Source organism: Montipora capricornis, chromosome 3 (genome assembly GCF_036669925.1).
Source record: "Montipora capricornis isolate CH-2021 chromosome 3, ASM3666992v2, whole genome shotgun sequence".
In the NCBI taxonomy this organism is placed as follows: Eukaryota; Metazoa; Cnidaria; class Anthozoa; order Scleractinia; family Acroporidae; genus Montipora; species Montipora capricornis.
Window position 1 is genome coordinate 28,974,575 of NC_090885.1, and position 22,500 is coordinate 28,997,074.

Below are 22,500 nucleotides of genomic sequence, written 5' to 3' on the forward strand. Positions count from 1 at the left end.
CGAGCATCCCTGTCTGTTCCATCTGGGAGTCCCCCCCCCCCCCCCGGGCTTCCCGGTCACACTTCACTGATTTCAACTGTCACGCAGAAAACAAACATGGCATCATATTTGTGTTTGATTTTATTTCTTGGACTCCAGATCATCGATAATTGATAAATATGCATTTTCCTTCTATTCTAAAGCCGTATTTAGTCTAGACTTAAACAGAAAAAGCAAAAAATTTAACTCGTGTGTGTGTGTGTGTGTGTGTGAAAATACTGCGCATGCCACCCCATGACACTGCCCCTTTAAGGCTAGCTTTGGATGGATCCCCGTATAAGAATTCGAAAAATTCGAACAGTACTATGGGACAGTTCCTCTATGGTTGGCTATAGACCTAATCGGCTAACTCAATGTTGTACGCAATGCAATCTCTTTGGGAATAAAATGTTTTGTTCCAGGTATTTCCATGTTATTTAAATGTGAATGCTACATTATAATGCAAATACAATGCACAAAGAATCTCAATCCGGGGAGATTTGAATTGGGTACAACATTGTTGGCCCGGATTAGGTCTATTCGTTTCAAAATTACGACACGGTATACGTGCGAGTTATCCCACGTATGCTTGTAATTTTCCCCGTTGTATGGGTTTTTATCCCACGTTTATGAAAATATTTACCTCATACGTTCGATCAACGCAAACGAATATTTACCAAACTCGCTCGCTCGTGATCACATACATATGCCCACGTGACAAACGCGCGTATACAACTCAAGCGCAACAAACTTGTGTTTACGCACGGTCGCAATTTAGCTTTTGTATAATGAGCATCGAATTTTACCGTCAGCCATAAACAATCGTCATGTACAAGGAGCGAAAAGTAACTGAAGGGGATTTCGCACCCAAATATATCCTTGATTTTCTGAAATCGAGCATGGCAGTTCGCAAAAATCTCAGTAAATTATTTAAGAATAAAAACTAGCGATAAAAAACGACGTTTCGATCTCCCTGAGATGATTTGCAAGTTGTAGAAAAAGCAACTCAAATATACATATAAAAGTACAAATTAGGGCGTGAGAATGTCCAACGATAAAATATGTAAATACAAGCGCTAAAATGTAATTGTTAAAATAATAAAATACTATAGAAAACTATATAAATAGCTTCGCCCAGTTTGAATCTGACCGTTTGTTCAAACGGTGGCTTAAGTTGCGTTATAAAGAGCATTTCGTAGATCAGGCAGTGGAATTTACTTTGGCACTTTCTCAAGATCTTAAAATCACGATATATGTCACTTGGGACTGTTCCATGTTGCTCTTTAATGTGATTCCCGATTGACGACGATCCTTTGTGTTCCTCAGTGCGCTGATAGAGGACCCGACATAGTTTGAATCATACAAACCACACTTGCAGAAGTAAACAACGCGTTGCCATGGGTTCGCCACTTGGACCCCTAATGGCCAATGTATTTATGTGCAGTATCGAAGATCGACTTGAGGACCAAGGGGAGTTTCTCGAGTTCTTGTGAATGACACATTAAGCATAGTGTAACCATTCAAGGATCAGAGATTGGTCAATTCCGCGCGAAGACAACTTGGGGAACTAGACCGCAAAATTGGAATTGATATTCGCCCCATGTATACAAGCTGTACGATCGGGCATGAGATCGAACGAAAGGAAAAGAAACCGCCTATAATTAACCAGCAACGAGTTGTTTACTACTATAAGTGTGGTTTGTGTGATGCAAACTATGTCGGGTATACGTGCCGACACCTCTATCAGCGCGCTGAGGAACACAAAGGACCGTCTTTAATCGGGAATAAGCTGAAATAGCATTCTGAAAGAGCAACATGGAACAGTCCCAAGTGACATATATCGTGATTTTAAGATCTTGAGAAAATGCCAAAGTAAATTCGACTGCCTGGTCTACGAAATGCTCTTTAATTTATAACCGAACTTAAGCCAACTTTGAACAAATAGTCAGATTCCATCCGTGAAAAGTTATTTATATAGTTTCTATAGTATTTTATCATTTTAACACTTCTCTACTAGCCCACCTTGCCGGCCCTATACCCTAATAATACAATACAAGTGAAAAAACGAGAATGAAAGGATAACATTTGTGTATGCTGACGTTTTCGTGAAAACCTCAAATTTGGTGATTTCAAGTTGCTGTTGTTGTTGTTGTTGTTATACAAAGTACCGCAAAAATATCCAAACACACCGTGCGAAAAATGTCCGCTGCCCGCAGCACGATTATTTTTCAACGGAAGACACGGTTTAAATTTACTTGATCTACTTAAACTAGAACTCACTTCATCTGGCCAAGCGAGCAGAGCTGGAGGCGCAGTTTCGCATCTTCGGTCGAAGGAACTCCGCTCAAGACCGCTCAAAGTTCAGGGGCACCCAACGTCAATTTTCGGAAAATATCTGTTCGGAAGGCGATTTGAGATCTAGAATTTTCGGAACATTTGTTCTAAAATTTCTTGCTTGTCTGCCTGCCCTAGGATTTTCGAACATCTAAAAAATGCTATAATTGCCCATTTTTAACGGATTTTTACCCTAAAAAGGTCACCTAGAATCTTCGGGAGTCTTTTTTCTGGCTGAAATTATCGAAAAGGTAAATTTTGATCCCTATAATTTTCGGATCACTAGACTTTCAGCTAGGAAATCCGAACAGATAAAAAAAAAAAATAGGGGATAAAAATATGCCTATATCTACCGTTTAAATACCAAAATACGTTTAACAATGCTATGTTTAAGTGGTTTTGAACTATATTCTCGTTGGGTGCCCCTGAAAGTTGTGATTATAGATGTCGCAAATCGAAATAATTTCAGCCAGGAGAAGCACAAATTGAGATGATGGACGGAAAATTAAACTCCTGGTGAACTCTTTATGGAACCGAAAGACGCTTATAGAGGTGTATACCAGGAAGATCAAGTAAGGGACAATAAAGTGAGTCCCATTTTCAAGGTGCTGCTACCAAAATGCGTTGGAAAGCTTGAAAAAGCTGAGTGTGCTAAAGCAGGTACTTTGTTTGTAAGCAGAATCTTTCTAGCAGCCGTTAGCTAGTACACGTGCGGTCAGCTAGGGCAATTCAGATGGTTAATTTGAATACTTAAAAAGTGAAAAACAGGAACAATTATCGGGGATTACTGGTGGCCTCATTTACACAAACATGTGCTGGAGACTTACGTTTTGCGGGTGATTAACTGGATGATTAAATTAGTCCTTGGTTTCCCAGAAAAGTTGAAATGATCCAAATTAAGGTCATAAAACTCGAATCTTCTGTTCTTCTTTTTTTTTTTTAGTTAGAAACTTAAGTTGCCTTTGCACTTTTGAGGCGTTTAAGATCAGTCTGTTTTTGACACAATTCAATACAGAACTAAAAATTAACAGAATTACCCATTTCAATAAAACAAAAGGAAAATTCAACACTTCCAATTAAAACAAAATAATAATGCAAAGCTGGTTGTAAGGCTGTTAGGATATATTTTTTTGTTCAACCAATACTTCTTCAAGGAGTTCAGCCCTGGCAAACTATCGAACAAAGTTGGATTCAACGCTCCAAATTTGCTCGATCCAACATTGTTCGACCGTTTGGCCACCCATGTTGGAAGATGTTCGTCCAACATTTTTTGTTCCATCAAGTGTTGGATGGAGTTTGCTTTTGATGAAATATTGCGACCAACAATTCTGCTCGACCAAACAATGCTGTTGTGTTTTGCCGCTCTTCCAACAAAGTTGTGTCCTCTTAATCGAGTCACGTTCGCGCTGCCAGCCAATCACGAATCGCGACGTTATTTTCAAGCCGAAGCTTCTAGCATTATTTGCAATAAAAATGGAGGACAAGGATCAATGGGACGTCTTGGAAGTTGATGAACTCAACATCCAGAAACCTTGATCAGCGAGTATGAAGCAAGGCCATGTCTTTGGGGCACTTTTAGTCCCATTAATCACTAAAATCGCTCAGTTTGGAGATTTCTTGTTCAATAGCATTTAAAATTTCTGCAAATTGGTCCGAGCTCATTCTCATCACCTCCTAATCGCGAATGTATCTTGCAGTGAACATACCCTTTTCTAAACGCTCTCTTAACAATTTTTTGGGTTTTCCCCGTTTGAATCCGTCTTTTCCGTCCTCAAACAGTTCCAGTAACACAAGCGTTACGAGCGGTTTTCATTTCAGTGTTAGCGTCATATTTATAAATTTAGCGCCAAGTTGAACTTGAATGTCAAGCAATGTTGGATGAGTGTTTTGCCACTACTTCAACATTTACATCCAACAATGTTGCATGCGGAATCCAACTTCGTTCGATAGTTTGGCCAGGGCAAATAAATATTATGTACTTCCAATTAAGCTTTCTTCAGGAATGCAATTATTGAAGTACGGAGCTCCTCAGTGCCGTAAACTGATGGTCGACAGAATATTATAATAGTGGAGGGAAGATAATATTTAAGCGCCACTTTTTGGTGCGAAAGATCATTGCAGTTTGTAAACAAGGAACTTATGCACTGGTCATGAAGCCTGTAAAAGACCAACTGAGTCCTAATGGGACTCGAACCTACGCGATGGCGCCGCACACCAACTGCGCTACTATTGAGCCATCAAACTCCAAATGTGAATTTCACACACCTATCCCATAATTTCAAGTCTTGCCGGATAGCAGTAATACGAACTGGTAATTGGCCATTCAGCTCCCACAAGGCTTGGAAGCTCACTGGTAGATATAGATCTGCAGCGAATTCATATGGTCACGAATATGATTCTCGTTTCACCTTTGATATCTATTTCTCAACTGTGTTAGTTGTTACATAAACCCCGATGATCATTCGCTTTGAAATCTTTACATGTCCTCGTTTCCAATTCTATAAATTTCATTTATCTTCCTGTTGATAGAAATAAGTGTTTGTGATATTCGACTGAAATTTGAATATGATGATATTAGGCCGGCAACGAGAACACAGTATGTAAAAAAAGTTCCTCGGTAGTAGAAGCTGTTTTGTTAAGGTCAGGCGATCGCGAGATTTCGGCACCGGCTCATAAATGATCAACAACATCTGTCAAGTACATGTGTACTGAGTACCTGTCGCATCACATTCGACAGTACCTGTTATTGCCTCAAATTGCTTTGATGCTATAAACTGGGTCACTAGTGGGATAGCACCACTAAGATTGATGAAATCGAGGCCCGTTTCGTTTTCAATGGTGCGGCGATGGAGTTGTTTATGCATGTCAATCCCAACTAGGACCTTTGAGGCCTAATCATAATTTATCTGTTTGACTGTTTGACGCTGGAGACTATACCTTGTCCGTCCGCGATGTATGGGTCACGCTAAAGCCATAAATCTAAAACTGACTTTTGGAACGGAGAATGATTTAGGGCCTTGAGGGACGCTCACGTTTAACAAACGATTAAGTTTTCGCAAGCCTTGCCAACGACATGGAGAGTCCTTGGCCCTTAGGAGGACCACTCAACAGACGACCCTTCCAATTTTGCTGCTCAGTAAACATGAAAACGATGAGTGAAAATCACCCGGAATGGACAGTAGACTAATAAAGCCCTTTATATGGATCAGTACGTTCCAATAACGCCTTTGTCCATCCTGGAAGGCATTTCCAAATAACCGTCAGAAATACCCTGACTTCATGAACTCGACATCTTGACCATTGAGCCATTCTTCACAAACCTGGGCCATATAAGAAAATTACGGATTTTTGCGTTTTCTTCAAAACTATGTTGACTACAGGTAGAATTCTGAATTAACACAGAAAAATTATCTGGGGTTATAGGACAACTGTGATGCCGAGTTGTGGCAGCAATTAATCAATTATTTCATCAAGGGATCTGCGAGTGTTTCGACGTCTACTTTCTTCATCAAGTTTGCCCAAGAAGATATTTATATATTAATTTCAACTGAAGCTCTAATAATAGAAAAGTACCATCCTCAAATCATGAGCCACACAAATTAACAAAGACGAAATGCGAAAAACAAAACGTGATTATTCGATTGTTTCGCAAAATAATGTCGGTCTTAAAGGTGATGGCAATAGCCTCTTACTTAACAAAAAACGGTTTTGAGTTCGAAGAACAAAACTATTTCCATTTACACCTGAGAAAATTCGAACCTAAGAATTTGCCGCTACAGCACCTCCGTGAGCTTGTGTTTTTGTTTTTTTCTGGTGCGTCTTCGAAAACTGTGTCCCACACACACAACCTTTGCAATAAACGTGTGACTCGTGATCTTCTATAAGAAGAAACACCTGATTCTTTGTCTGAATCATTTCTCGGTTATCGCCACCTGCAAACAACACTGTTTAAATTGAAGTTGCGTGAATAGGTAGTCTAGGTGTGTGATTAAGTTATCAAGCCAGTGTTATGCTAATGAAGGAGCAGAAGCCTCGTGCATGCCATTCAACTGTGTCGAGTCTCATTCATGCATGTCAACAATAGTGAACGTCACAAATAATACGTTAGAAACAACACTAGCTCTAGTCATTCAGACTATCTGGTCAAAACAGCCGCACGCTCCTTAGCAGTGCAAGTTTGCCGCAATCTTAAAGAAATCGAACTCGGCTTTGAAAGCAAATAGAGCCTCCCCTTGGAAACCGCGCTCAGAGCTTCGTTGGAGATCCTGGAGTCACTGTACCATTGATTGAACTGTACCATTGATTGAGGCCGAAAAAATCCGAATTTTTCGTCTTCCCGCCTTTTTTAATAAATCACCAGTGTTTACTACGAAGGAAATTGCATCGGGCCGTGAATATTGCATCCACGACGCGCCTGACTAAGTAATTCGTAAGTGAGTGTAAGATGCCTTCTGCTAAAAGTCAACGTTCTTCTACAACAGTACATGCAGCCGATCAGAAACTGCTTCGAACTAAGGATGTTGTGATTCACTTGAGCCAAGAGAAAAGAAGCAAGTGTCAATGTTGCGGAAAGCGATTAATGGCCCTACCCATGCTCGGATTTACCTTATTTTCCATAGCTTGCCTATTGGGCGTTGGTTATTACAGCATCTACAGGGTTACATCGTCTGTATACCATACTGAGGGAGTTGTTCCATCCTACGCTACGGCCGGAGTGGTAAGTTTTCGTAGCTTCGTAACTCATGTCTCATTTTGAAATCCCATAACATTTGTTATCGCTGGTTCAATACATCTACAAAGCGAGAAAGGAATGCTAAACTGCCAAAAATTGCGATAACCACGATGATGTGTGAGTGTGCTCAATACATATTTTTAAAGAATTTCACCGGTTTATTATTTATCAACTGTAGTCTTGGCTGCTATTATTTAAGGGAATTCGACAATCTTCCCTCATTACAATTTTGCGTCTTCTTCAGTTGTAAGCACAGTACTTGCTTGGATAATTTTAGTAACTGCGTCTCGTTAGCGTCCTGGAGAAGCGAATTTTCAAACTTAGTCGCAACTATAAACCAAACAAAGTTAACTGAACTGACAGTTATAGCGCGCGTTAACTCTTGTTTGCAGAACGAGAAATCTGTCAACAAGTCAAATCTTATGTATATTTCTGCGGAAGACTGCGCTCACGAAACGCCAGTTTGGACAAATTACGGTCTTTCGCGACAGGGATGAGGCCCATTGAGGTTCCCTTTAATTTAAGTCGCTCTCAAAGCAAAATGTATCACACGGTGATTTTTCAAAGCAGTTTTGAGAAGTTTGCCTTAATATTTGCCACCTAAGTCAACATCGAAAAGTGGTGGATTGACGCTTATACATATTCATTTCTTTGACACTTGTCAGACCTCGGAAAAATGCAATTCATGGAATAGTTATCGGAGATGGAATTCTAAGACAAATCAGACAAAGATTTCAGTAGATGAAATTAAACAGAGTTTGTTGTTGGAGTCACATAACGTTTTAAACAAACAACGCCTGGAACCTGGGAAACTCTGTCGCGTGCGAACTTCGCACAGTTTTTAAGAGCTGTTATTGAGGGCAATATCTGAACACAGATTTCACGCTGCGAGGAAGAAAGACTTTCTAAAGAACGGTACAACTATGTTTAAGTTTTTGAGCAAATGCTTGCTTTTAAATTCAAAAGTGATCTCTTTGTTGAAGCGTGAACGGGCTTTGCGATGACACGTGCCAAGAGGCGCGAAACAATAGCTTTAGTGCCTTCTACGCGTGTGGGATGAATGATACACTTAAATGTTTTGTTTTCCTTGTACAATATCGCGCTCAACTCCTGTTGCCCGTACAAGCCACATTAGCATTTTTCAATCGGTCATCGAAAGCCATCTAAGGCGTTTTGCCTCCACTGATCAGGTTAAAAATTCGCTAGTAATCTTTATCACGTCTAATCATCCGAGCCTGTTTGACATTTGTACCTTTTTTTTAAAGTTAAGTTAAGTTTCTGGAATCATTTTATTCGCACAGTTGCTAGTTCCGTGAGCATTCAAGCATGAGGATTAGTGGAATCTTACAGTTGATCAAACGCCGCATAATCGCAATATGACGATTTGATACCTTGCCGGAAATTTTGGAAGCACAACAAAGTGCACCTTCGAGATTTAGAAATCAACTAAGTTTACCGAAGTTAAGTTATCGCACGTGGTCATTTGCATACGGTAAGAAAGAAATGGCCCCGTGCCATAATTCTTGATATTTGCATGTGAAAGACTCCAATTGGCAGCTTTTAAAAGCAGAGCATATTATTTTTGAGACTTGGCGCCACAAAAGAAAGCGTTTTGAGATTAGTTGTTGTGCACTATGGAATTGTATACCTTATTAGTAAATGAGTAAACGAATTAAGCAAATCATTTTCCAGAGTAGTTTCCGGATGCCTAACCGGGGTTCAATTTAATTGTCAAAAATTTTTCTGAATCTCGATGTCTTAAAAGCAGTAAAATGAACTAAAAGAACTTGTAATAAAAGGTAATGAACAATGAAGATATAAAGTCGGAAAGTAAATTGCGTTGAGAGGGAGGTTCTGAACACACTCGGCAACGTCTCTAAACTCCAAAAAAGGGGCGAAATAAAAGGTTGGTTTTCACTGGTGACGGAGTCGGAGTCGGAGTCGGAGTTGTAATCAGAAGCGCAGAGCGATACGATCTAGTGAAAATCAAACTGTCGGAGTCAATAGGCAATAGGCAAGCAGAAGCGGAAGAATAAACCAATCACAATCATCGATTCCAAGCATTGTGATTGGTTAATACTTGCGCTTCTGCTTCCGAGTCCGACAATCTTGTTTTCACTGGATCATAAACGACGGAGTCATAGTTGGAAGAAAATGGAAACGTTCTGATTCTTCCGACTCCGATTCCGTCGAGAGATGAATTTTGTGTAAGGTTTTTTTGTTTACAGCAAAAAGAGATCAGTCTTTGCCATAGAAGATCAAACTGGAGCTTTCTCATGCAGAGAACGACAGAACAAAGACTACCTGATCTGATCTTTTTCAACTGTCAACAAATCAATCATCTTTTATGGACAAAATATACCTGCTAAAATTCCGTGAAATTGTAATCAAAGACGGAAGCTATTTCCATTGTTCTTTCTCTTTCTGTATCTTTAGAAATCAAAATCAACACTTGCGGTCCGAGACGACAAAAACCACCTGTTAACAATCACATGTGTTTTGAGTTTCAACAAAATCGAAACAAACACATGTTACATTGAGAGATTGGGGTTTCGATGAAAGATCGGAAATGAAAACCTTCTCAATTACACTTATCCGAGAAGTTTATACTTAAGTCAATGCGCCGGAAAATGTACTGATGAAGGCAAAGAAAAGAAATAAACAAAATCGATCGATGACCGGTCGACCAACACTTTGAAGTGATTCTTAAAGTAGGGATTTTGAAATGAAATATGTCCGCGATCGAAATAGACATAAAGTTTCTTTTGTTTTGTATTTTGATCTTACTTACCCTAAACCATCTCACGGAAGCCATGTGCCGGACCGTCTTTTGTAAGTTTAATTGCCATTTTATCATTTAAGCTTATAATGCAAGGGAGGAATCCTAGGGCCCAATGTCGAATCGCGTTTTGTTTGTAAAGGCACTTTTTAAACTTTTTCAACAATTTTCCGCCTCTCCCGAAAAAGGCCAATGAAAAAGAAAAAAATCAAGCATCGTTTTCAACTGACTTTTAGTTTCTGGTGTAGACAGTTAAAATTGCTACGCAAGAGTCGTCCCACTCACTTTCACTGGGGTATCAGGGGTTTCATTAGCTGTGGTTACACACTCCTTTGGTTTCGGGTCTTCCGAAGGATAAATGGCTCGAGTTTGGTTCAGCTCAGGTTTCATGTTACCCTCGGGGATGCGGTTACACAGTAAAAGACTTCCCTCAGGGTAAAATATGATTAGATATGAGTTCACTGACCTTGCAAATTAGTTCTGCTTTATGAGTGGCCAAGTCACCTCAGGGAGCAGATAAACCGTACTTTTCAGTTCAGGAACTGTCATGGGAAGTTCTTTTGAAAGACATATGTTTGAAGTGTTAAGAATTGTTTTCTTAAAGGAAACCTCCACTAAAACAAGAAAATAATTTTAAAACACAGAACATAATGTTTGCAATACGAATTTTTCAAACGTTTTCCAGTGAAAGTGTTTGTATCTGAAGTAAGTTCATTTCATAAACGCTTGTTTTGGTTTTCAAATTTTCCAGGTGCCGCCATCTTGAATAATTAGGGAGCTCAAGCAACGACAACGGCGACGGCAACGAGAACGTCATCTCAAAAAATATATTGTATATTGTTTTGCTGACGACAGCAAAGAAATGTACAAAAGTGAAAAACGCACGTGCAGGGCGTACAAAGCTATTGCTTTTGCTCACTAAATATGCAAATTTCTGACGTTCTCGTTGCTGTCGCCGTTGCTTAAGCTCCCTATTGTTACGTGTCGCGAATGCCCTATTGTTTCAAAACAAAAGCTCTTCGTGTGAAAACAATAAGAGCAACTGTAACACGTGACAATTATTCAAGATTGTGGCGCCCGGGAAATTTGAAAGTGAACGTTAAGTGCTTCTAAACTTTCATTTTGTTCAACACCCAGCGCTTTTTTGAAGAAAAATTCGATCAAATTTGATTGCAAACATTATTTTGTTCGACTTAAAATTAGTCGGAGTGGAGGTTCCCTTCAGTAACTGAGATGGTCTGAAAAATCTCTTCACCCTTCTTGTTTCTATAAGTGTCATAAAGTGTCCTTTTAACCATGGGCTTGGTTACTCCTGCTATATAGGGCCATGACGTCATAGTTTAAGTGATCCACTCCTTCAACGGAATTCGAACCTACGACCTCTGCGATGCCGGTCCCATGCTGGCTACCAACTGAGCTATGAAGCCATTCATTTGGAAGCAGGTCAATTCGTTGGGCTCATGTGCTCGCGTTAAAGGACTCGATGAAACAAATGTCTGTATTTGAAGTGGGGGTTACAGATAATTGCTTAGATTGTCCAGTTAAGTCCGAGGATCACTTCGCCTTTCGTTTATAACCCGCACTTCATATGCAAACATTTATTTCACTTGTACACATTATGAAGGTTTTTTGGTTAATACTAATTGTCAGTTTTGGTCTTTTTGTTTGTTTTTTTTATTTTCGATAGTTAGTAGCAGCTGGTCTTCAACTGATGCTGATGTTCAAAACACATTCCCGATGCCTTGTAAGTAATCAGCACATTCTTTTTGTTTTGTTTTGCATGGCAACTGTAAACCAGAACTTCTTCTTTACTGAAGATTTCCGTAGGCCAGTTTAGGTAGAAAAGAAAGTGCTTAGATACTGAGATTTCGTTTCATGGTCCTTCCTTGGCGTTGTCCGAAAATATTTATAATCTTGTCCATACTGTTAACAATTACCTTATTGCCATAAGAGCGGTCAATGCACACGAAAGCGAGGCTATTCAACTATTTTACCCCATCGTGCTCCGAAGGAAGATCATTAAGTGCCGGAGTCCGCTGAACGAGCGCTCCGCTGAGCATGATGTTGCGGGGATGACGGCCAGAATTACTTTGACCCCACGAAGACCTCGACTAAAACTTTACTTCATGGGAAGAGCAGCGATTTCATAAAACGTACGCGTTCTCCCGCCCTCTACGAATTGGCGGGAAAGACGTTTGGCGCGAACTGCAGCAAATGCCAGCGATCGGCAGATTAGCAGCAGAGCCATTGAAACTTTTGAAGATGCACTGTTCGGTCGTATTGCAGATCCAAGTGCTTATGCCCTAATCCTAAGCGTTTTGCCAAAAATTTTCAAAGCTGGGGGGGGGGGGGGGGTGGGCTGCTGGGCTGCTAACTAAGTCACTCAGGGAGAGAGACGCTTGAGCTTGAAAGCATCAGACGTCTCTCTTCCCGAGTGAGGAGGCCTAGTTGAGGTCATGGTTCGAGGGTCACCTTGTGACGCCTACACTAATAAACGTGAATCTCTTTATGTACCTGCAGACCTTTGTTTAAGACGGCGACATCCCCGGAAACGTCATTTAGCATTGCTAGTTTATGCCTTTTCTCAATGTATTTCGTGATTAGTCCAGTGTGTTCAACTTCCACAAACTATACGAAGCATCCAGGCACTGTATTGGGAGGAAAGGTGTTGAAACTAAGAAAGAAAATAAAACATTCGCCGTTGTCTGCTTCGGTCTATCTTGAGATTTGGTAATTTCACGTTGCAGATTGGCAGAAAACGGGAAAGAAATGTACCAAACTTCAAAGCGCACGTGCAGATCGGCCAATGCTTTGCTCATTCAGTAAAATCTATTGTTTGGTGGCGTTTTCGCTGACGTTGCCTTCCTAGATCTTAAGGTCGCTACTATCATTCAGAGTAAGTCAATTTTACTGTATTAAATTTGTAGGTCGTTTCTTCCATCATATTCACCGTCGCTGCAGGATTGCTTTGTTTTGCCGGCGCGCTTTATGCTGGTACTGACGTAGCACCACTTCTTTCCGGGATTGAAAGCTGTCAGTACTATCCTGTTGAGACTTCTTGCAAGTGCTTCCATCACAGTGAACTGCGACAGGTGTCAATCATATTCCGTGACACCGTCAAACTAGAATGTAACGGCATACAGTATAAACTCACCAACCTCGTGTACGGCATGAGTGGTGTATACGGCGGGGGATTTGTCACGTGTATCATAGCCGCTGTCATGGAAACATTGTTGTTGTGTCGAAAAACCTCCAAGGTAAGAATGAATCAATAAAATGAATGAATGAACGAATGAATGAATGAATGAATGAATGACTTCATGAAAAGAAGCGGCCAGTCGAGCTATAAGGCCATAAAATGTTTAACTCCAGACAGATAACTCTTCAAAGATAACTCTTCCGAATTACGCGAGAAGAGTTCAAAACTAGATCATTGGGAAAAATTGTTGTTATGTAGCAAAAGCTACTGAGTATTACTCAAAACTTGAACCTACTTGTTTGTCCGGGCTATAATCTTTAAGTAAAGTGATTTATAATTGCTCAATCTTGCAAAGAAATGTAAGCAAATTGGACCGCTACAGTCATCACCTCGCACGCATTGTCGGACTCCAAATGCAGTTTCACGTCATTTACATGTAAATACTACATCTTCTAATATCCAACTTTTTTTTCTTCTTAAAATATGTTTTCCGTGTACCTATTACAAGTAAATAAAACCATTAAAAATGGGGGGTCACCGTGCTCGTTTCTTCGCAACACGATGATAAATCGATGGTAAGAAGATATTTCGGCTTCAAAATGATCATTTTCCGCGAAAAGACTGGGGCGAGTTCCAAAACAACACCTTCTTAACCGAGAAAAATTATCATGATTGCACTTAAAAGCCCTTGAACAGCAAAAGCGGCCTTTGTTGTTTACGTGAAGCGCTGCCATCTCCGAAATCGCATTGTTATGCGCAGTATGAGATGCGCGGTGCAAAACAAGGGAATCAGCTATAATAAGTTGCGTTCACACGCTGAAATTTTAAGCTAGTGAATAAATGAGGTCACTTTTCCTCTCTGAGGTCCAAAATCGCTCAGTTTTGAACACGAGTAATGGCGAACCGTGAAATCCAAAACTTACACTCAAAATAAACAGCCTTTGGATAAAAATAAGAGCTCAGTCAGGTGTTAAGCAAACACACTTTCAAAATCCAAAGAAAAAAGTCACGTGGCTTTTTGATCATAGTAGCACTTTAAAGGTTTCTTCGATCCGGCAATAACTTTGTAAGCAGAGCAGCTCTTGTGTCCCCAGAGTAAGAGAGAAAGAGATAGTCTGCAGAAATCTAGAGACGGAGATTCTCAAAACAACCGGGTTTTTGTGGTTTAACTTCAGGATGCTCAAGGCCAAAACATTTAGTTTTTTTCGAGAATGCAATTTTCATACGAAAATAAAGAGTTTCCATACATTCCGGCTTACTGCAAATTTACTCTCGTTCCAGACCACTCTTAATTCAAGATCAGACGGCGACGGCAAATGTACCGTGAATTCGCGCCAATCTCAAACGTCACAGACCGATCTCAGTGTTATCGAAGAAGAAGACGACGACGACGACGAAGAAAAAGAAGAAGACGATGATGAGGACGAAGAAGAAGAAGTGGCTGGGGGGGAAAGTGAAGGGACAGCGGAAATGCAGCGTCCGGCCATTGAAACGCAAACGAGCCAATCGCCGTCGACCTTCGTGAGAGAGGTGCCTTGTTCGCATTACGTCGTTGATCTTAGCATTCCGCGGAGAGACTACGTCATCAACTACAACTCCAATTCACGGCATGATCCACCACCACCATACAGCGAAATGTAAAATTTGGACTTTTACCGATTGATTCAGTCGCATTAATAAATAAGTGCTAACTGTCCAGCTTTTGCGTTCATAACATCTTGAGGGATTTACTAGTTGGCTGAGATGCTGGTATCTGAGCGCAATTAAGCACAAGTATAACATTTCTCATTCAGGCCATGAAAACGGCCTCGACGCAAAAAGAACAAGTGCCCAAGGATCAACTGATTTTTTCCTTTTCTTGTGCTTGTGTTTGCCTTATTCTGTGTGAAAACGAAACACGGCATGACAAGGACATTTACTGCGTCTGGCAGTGTCTGGCCAATTAAAGCACTCGTTCCAGATTCCCCGCTTGTGAACATGTGCATGTCGACGTTCGTTTTGGCACTTTGTGCGTGCGTCGCTAGTGAAAAACAGGCTTAAGACAATTTGAACGCGTGCGTGGTTTATTGTGAAAAAACTCAACGTTTTGCGTATTATTTTGAAAACTATAATGTTGAAAATATTGCAGTTCAAGAAACAAATTCCCAAGCATGGATAGAAAGTGAACTGATTTCAGAAAATTCCACCGGAATTTCGTGGGAATGTCCCTCGGCACAGGAATATATTTGACGCTCTACAGGTCTTCACCAGACTTCGGCCTAATTTTGAACCGGGTCTTCTGAAATTGTTGAGAAGGCCATATTATAGGAGAATGGGTGACGACCATAATTTAATTTGATTAATAATTTTATTTTCTGGCAAATTTCTTTGATGAAATATTAAAGTTAGGCAATCTTCCGTGCCTTTGAAGATGTCAGGAGCTCAGATAAGGAGTTTTGACTGTTGCTGTAAATACAAAAGTAGCGAAAAATGAGGGCAGTTATATGGCTTTCCAAAAAAATCAGTTTAACTCGATATGTGAAGTTTTAATAATAATGCCTTTGTATATATTAGGATTGACCTAAGACGTACAGTTAGTAAATATAAGTTGTCAAGTTCAACCTTGCAAGCTTTCACTTCTTTTTAAACTACTACAAGACTTGAAATTAAGCAACGCACTTCCGTCGTAAAAGAGGGACGTTTTGAATGTAGTGCCAAGGTTTTGTGTTTTGTAGGAATAATTACACAGTTGGCTGTGATTTGTTGGTGACCTGTAGACAGTACTTAGATAATAAAGTAGTCTCCAAACCAAGAGCCAAAACTGTATTTTTATTGGTGCTCAGATAAGACAATGTTCCTGTTCCCTCTTCTCGACGTCCCTGGACCCTTGGTGAATGGAAAAGGAAGACCTAGAACCTTCATAGCTCTGTTAGTAGAACCGTTGCACCGGCATTGCAGAGGTCATGAATTTTCAGGCCCCAGTTGTTCGAAGGGTAGTCAGTGGCTAAATCACTATCCACTGGATAACTCAATTGGTTTTGCTAGTGTTTATGGGCTGGATAGCGTTATCCACCTTTTGAACAACCAAAGCCTGTCTAGAGGAGACAATTGCTTAAAATGTCCAGATAAGTTCGAGAATCCCCACCCCCCAGAAAAACGTATCAAACCGTAAATGACAAAAACATGCACATGTTTTGCGTTTTATGTTGTTTTCCCGTTGTTTACCATGGCCGGTGGATCAGGTGAGTTTCCGAAGCGTCTTCGTTTTCCACAGTCCTTGACGTACGCTCAAAGGGAGGGAAGAAGAGAGGACCCTGGGAAAGAGGTTGACTCCCAGACCGGCAGGTGAAAAACGAAAACTAAATGACGATGACTCCAAGTAAAAAAAAAAAAGCGATGTACAACAGTAAATGGCAAAACACATAATTTTGACGTTTTACTGTTGTTAAAAACAGGTGAGTAAATTCAGGTGAATTATCCCGTAGTCTTGATGTCTGGAAAGAGATTCACCCAAAGAGTCACTCACCGGCCATTGTATGATGCTGCGTTGTGAAATGTTTGTGCTATTTACGGTTTGATAAGTCTTTTGGGGGGTACGGGGGGAGGGGGGTGGGGAGGTGAGGGTTTTCGTTTTTCACAATCCCGCTCTAGACCCCTCTCCTGTTGATTTAACTAAGGCCGCCTTACCTGAGCGACGTGCCAGCTTTCACGGATTCAAGGTACAAAGGTGATTGGCTGGGTAAACAAATTGAACAGCTGAAACAGTGTTCATTTCTTCCAGTGAATGGATTTCCCGCTCTCTTCTGCCGACAGCAAAATGACAGCCCACTACTTTCCCGCCAAGACAACAAACGTCCTTTAAACCGTATTGAAAGAAACTGATAGTGTCAACGATTCATTCCTCTCCAAAATCTCGTGGCTTTACGAGGTCGCAAAATCCTTCGTCGACAGATATTAACTACCCTTATCTATCAGAAACGTCATTTTCGAGGTCGGCCTCATGCTTTCTTATCGTTTAAAGGACGTTAAACGTATCACTATTTTTCTTTGGATTTCAAAATTATGTTAAGCCTTGATTTCAAAAAGGCACCTGTTTGTTTTAACTGGATTTTTCCTATTTAAGAGCAGCGGTCAGGAAATACCGAGCATTTGGTGGCAGAAATGAAAAAAAAAACTTTCCTCCCAATTTTTGGCTACAAATAGTCGTTTGATAGGAAAGAAAAGTGGTATGTCTCCCTTCCCTTAGAGGTGCTTTAATTACTGGGTTGCCGCAAACCCAGTCGGAATCTGTCTTTAATTTCGTCGTTTTTTTTATTTTTCGTTTTTTTTTTTTTTTTATTTTTTTCCGTGTCGGTAAAAGTCTTGCCTGTCACTCCCCAGCTAAGTGGTGTCTTTGTGCATAGAGCCTTCTGAGCGTATTTTCGTAGGATCGATAGGGTAGTGGGAAATGCGTAGATTTCTCTGGTGGACACAGTAGAACGATTAACTTAACCGGCAATGGCGTCGAAAGTCATGTAACGCGAATGGCGTTTTAGTGGATCTTTGAACAAAATATACCCTTATGAAGCTCAATAATGGCAAGTCAATTGGATATACAGGCGATGGAATCTTAAAAGCGACGAGTAATGGACTTCGACAACAATCTATCGCCCGTCGAGCCGAAATCAAAGTGAGCTGTATTTACCTGAAGTACATGATAATTTAACACGATCGAGTTTCTTGTCTTCACGCACGCAATGAAATAGGAAGAGGTTTTCGCCTCTAAGAGCAAATATCTTGTTTGTTTCAATAAATTTTTCGCTGGAAAAGGATTCTGTGGTATTTTCAGCCTCTGTGAATAATAATATCATGTTGTGTATTGAATTTTCAAGCTTAAGGTTTAAATGTGATATGGGAGAAGTTTTTTAGTATTGCTCTGTAAACAGGAAGGGTTCACAGGCCTGTTGGAAGCGTGCTTGAGTTTCAACAAAATGAGCCCCAAAATCAGTGAAGAATTGTGACGCAGTTGAATGATAAAGTAGCTGCTATTTCCAAAATGATGGAATTACCTGGTTAGAATAAATAACGTCGTACGCGTCTTGGAGAGTAAATTTTGACTTTGCATAAACAAGACTTGGGCGATTGTGATCTTTGTTTTGACTTCGCTCATTTCATTGTCAAACTTTATAACACTTGACAGAAAAAGAAACTTACAAAAACCCGGTATCTTGCCATCATTTGACACAGATACGTCACTGTTTGGCGAGTAAACATGCCGTAAACATGAGTAAACAAACTTCATCACGGCGCCCGCTGAATTCCGGCGATGTCACTTTCGATTTTGCGATTTATTTGTGCAGCCAAAACGTACAATAACAAAATTGAACGTTGCAAAAAACCCCCAAAATGTATTGTCGCTGATCGTAACTTTTTATATTCTATATTCACGGTTCAAAATAAATGTTGTTTTCATGTCGTAAATATGTTATTCTCGAGCGATCGTCCTGGAAACTTCCTTCTGCTCTTCCTAAAAACTGTGTATCAATATTTATTTACTTTTGCATCAATATTTGTCTTTGCATAAAGCAAGCTAACAAAATCTGTACCTTGCTGAGTTCGCATTTGTTAGCGTTAATAGTATTTTCGGTCCGATGCTTCTGTTTCACGAGGGGTACATTATTTTGGTCTCCCATCCAAACACTAACCCCGCCCAACAGGGCTTAACTTCAGTGAACGTCGGTATTACGAAGCTGTCAGATGCTCAGAGGGCACGCTTTCAACTTCTGGTGAAAAGAAGTTTATCAACATGTCAGCCCAGAAGCCAATGTTTCTCACTTCCCATTTATTTTCTTCAATCTTTCTGGGTTCAGTACTTTGCTAGTAACCACATGTCTTCTCAGACTATTTACCCAAGACTTCTACCATGGCACTACAATGATAGACAATACCAAAACAATATCGTGCACTGTTAGAGCTACATATTACGCAAGGACAGATCTGTTTCGTCGTGCGAACGTGTGAGGACCTGTGAGCCAAAGGGCCTCGTCTGGTATGACTTCTTAATGACCCTCCAACTTGAAAAAAATTGCCTGGAACGGTGCACGTACCACAGGCAACCCAGTGTACCCTCACGGAGGGTCTAGTTGTGAGAGAATTGAGAAAAACAAATTTTACCCGCAAGGATCCCGAAAGTACCCGCAAGAGGTTTGAAAGTTGTCATTCAAAGACTAAGGAAATTCCCGCTCAAAAATATGACAACATCGAGTCGGCAAAGTTTACTCAGTTCAACCTCAACAGTGTACCCCCCCCCCCCCATCCTCCGGGCTCGCAGCCATGACTCGCATGGCTCGCACATTGTAATCACTCCGTCGATAATCGCCATGCTCCGAGTGTAGCAATACTCTTCAAAATGGGCTGAACATAGTGACGCATATCGCGATGTCGGATCAGCAAAATCCGGTCTGTGTTTTCGCACAAATCTCAGCCATTTTGCCCTCACAGCCGGATCAGTTGGAAACTGGTGCATTCGCATGCCTTCGGTGTATGATCCGTTCGTACAGCTTTGCTTATTACGGACTCCAGCAACGCAATATCGTCCTCGCTTTCTCCGGGCTTTCTTACTATCCGCCATATCGCATCTGCAGTTCTGGCAACAACGTGACGTCACGGTTGTTGTCACGTGGTATTTTGGCCGCGCGATTCAAAGGCACACTTTTGAAGGGAAAATTTCCAACTTTGAGCGCTTGTAAAATCGTCAATTTTTACAGTGGACATCTCAAACTTGGGATTCGCATGTTTTCAAAGGTAAATTTTATAATTAAGCAAAAAAAATTTCGCTTCATAGGCACTTTAAGCTATTTAAAAAAGAAACACTTGGTAGTGTTTCATTTCCGGAACGGAACGGCTGGAGACCGGATTAGGTAAAATATTGCTCGGTCATCTGTTTATCACGTTAATTTCTGTGCTAAAGTTGAAACAGTCAAGAAACATGGACAGAAACGTGGACGCCAGAACAAAATACGGAAGCCTAGAAGCTAGCGAGGGCGTCAGGGACATAATATTAAGAGCTCAGATCGATGCATAGACGAAGACTAATGCAAGGGGATACGGCTTACCCCACTTCAGTTTGAGTGTGGATTTTGTGGGGCGAGTCAAGGCCATTTCAGTTTTAAACTACTGCAAGTTCTCTACCATCTTAAGAGCTTGAAATTTACATGTCGATATCAATCATTGAAGCACTGACAAACAGGTAAGTACAACTTGTCTTCGGCACTCCGTTTTGGCGAGTAGCAGTGACAAACAGGAGCATGCATAAGTGAAGAACATTTTTTTTATGAAGCGTGTGGATTGGTCAATTAAGTCGCTCTGCTTGTCAGATATTTATTATTGGGTTTTTCATTTCCGCAATACATGAGGATTTCATCATATTTCAAAGCTCTACAAGAAGCTACAAATCATACTTGTATTTTAAATAATATTTTGTCCCTTCTAGGAAGAGAAACCTATGTCGACACCCCAACCCGCCACAAGCACACCCTTTCATGATAGTAGGTGTCATCAATTGCCAGAGATAGCAACACCTGAATCGAGCTTGTATTTACCGCCAACAATACTAGAAGCAGATCAGACAAGCGCTAGTGGCATTGAGTTGGAAAGTGACTGCAGACCCATTGAACACCTGAATACTTTCTTAAAAAGTAGAGACATCAGTCCTGTAAGGTACACTCTGAAAACACCATGGGAAGAGGCTAGTGGAAGGACGAAAAGGCAACACGAACGCAAAGCTAAGCAAGCCATTTCAGCCGTCCTTGATGAAATTGCTCCAAATGATGCTGATCGACTCTGGAAGGCTATTATAGCGTCTCAAGGTCACACTGGTTCTGATGGCGTAGATGAAGTCTTGATGGATACATTAGCAAAGTGCTATAAAAATGCAAGCGGATGGGATTGTCGTAGGCAGATACTGTCCATTATGGCGGATAAAGTTAGCTTGGCAAGAATTCGAGATTGGATCCCAGGCCTGACAAGGTTTCGTTTTATGGTCGCTAGGCAACATGCTCTAGTTCACGGTAGTGGAGAACCTGTACGGACCCAACCACAACCAAGGGAAGTTATTCCTGAGCAAAACTGGCCCACTTCTTGGATTTTATTACCAGTTCGCACGTTATACAGGACCTTCCATTTGAGGCTAAGACAATAACGTTGTCCAATAACGAGATCGTGCAAGTTCCTAATGTGGTTCGGAATTTGATTCCTGAGCGAATTGTGAGACAGTATGAAGCCTATTCTGCAGAGTCTAACTTCACACCCATGAGTCGTAGTACCCTGCTACGAATTTTGCGTGTATGTTCGGCCTCGACCAGAAAATCACTTCAAGGGCTGGATTACATTAGCTCGACAGGTGCCCAGGCATTTGAAGATCTCCAAGGTATCGCTCACAGGCTTGGAGAAAAAGGAATGGGTCTTACTTGGGCCAAACGACAAGAAGAAGCGCTGAAGGAGGCAAAACGGTACCTTAAGACGGACTACAAGGTAAGGTTGCCTTCATAAAGTTTTGAATAATAACCTTTCCACTATATCAGTTAGTTGGCAGGAAGACGACAACTAGTTTATGCACGAGATGCATTTGATAGCCGTAATGAATATTTGAAGATATTGATTATCATATTATCATAGGGCCCAACAGAAACACTTTCATAGAGATCAATTCCTCCTACTGAATCAGGCGACGCTAGCCGGTGTGGAGGAAGCTATGTGACAGGCAAATGTCACATAAGCCGCAAAGGTTCAACTTTCATTGAACCTTTTTATGTAGTTTCCATCTATTTAAGCGTATACTCAGTATTTTCGGGTTGGGCATGACATAGAAATTCTTGATTTTGGATTATAGTGTGTGTGGCAGTCAAGTCGGTCATTTGCTTGACGGTATCACTAAGATGCTATTGACCAGGGCTGGAAGATATTTTGGGTCCACTTGGCGCTTGATGACTCTTCCTCGATACTTCCGAATTTCAAGTCTAATATTTACATTTTTATTAAATAGGTGCACGTATCAGAGAGTTCAGGAATCCCAGATCACTGTCGAGTTTACGCTCTCAGTGACCCCAATAACTCAGATTACCAATCTGCTTGCCTACATCATCACGACGACCGCTGTGGGCAATGCAGTAGGCTTTATTTGACCATAGAGGAGATAGAGAAAGCAATACAGAAGACAGCAATTGCTCTTGAAGTACACGATGAACTGAACTTTTTGACTGAGAAGGCAAAACGAGAAGTAAGTGCCTGGAAAACGCATTTACTGCGATCCATAAACCAGGATCAAGCAAGATTGGACATCCTTCAAGTCCTTGACGGCTCATCTGTTCTCTTAGTTCAAGACTGGGCCATGAAATTTATACCAAGGAAGTATCGAGAAAGCCAAACAAACTGGTTTGGGAAGCGTGGTATCCCATGGCATGTAACTGTGGCCATGCGGAA

At 40.9% G+C, this 22,500-nt stretch overlaps 2 protein-coding genes across 2 annotated transcripts in view; one reads left to right on the forward strand and one right to left on the reverse strand.

Annotated features, from left to right (window-relative positions):
• The window catches only part of LOC138040064 (uncharacterized), a 17,239-nt gene extending 12,023 nt beyond the window's left edge, over window positions 1-5,216 (reverse strand). The window contains exon 1 of the mRNA XM_068885857.1: window positions 5,093-5,216. Within this exon, the coding sequence (XP_068741958.1) occupies window positions 5,093-5,216 (124 nt within the window). The remainder of the gene's footprint in view (window positions 1-5,092) is intronic.
• A 1,167-nt stretch (window positions 5,217-6,383) lies between these two features.
• Window positions 6,384-15,854, forward strand: LOC138042801 (uncharacterized). Its single transcript, XM_068888814.1, has 4 exons — window positions 6,384-7,069; window positions 11,551-11,607; window positions 12,791-13,120; window positions 14,344-15,854. Exons 1-4 carry the CDS (start codon window positions 6,797-6,799, stop codon window positions 14,701-14,703), a joined length of 1,020 nt encoding a protein of 339 aa, XP_068744915.1. The 5' UTR covers window positions 6,384-6,796; the 3' UTR covers window positions 14,704-15,854.
• Window positions 15,855-22,500: the final 6,646 nt, after the last annotated feature.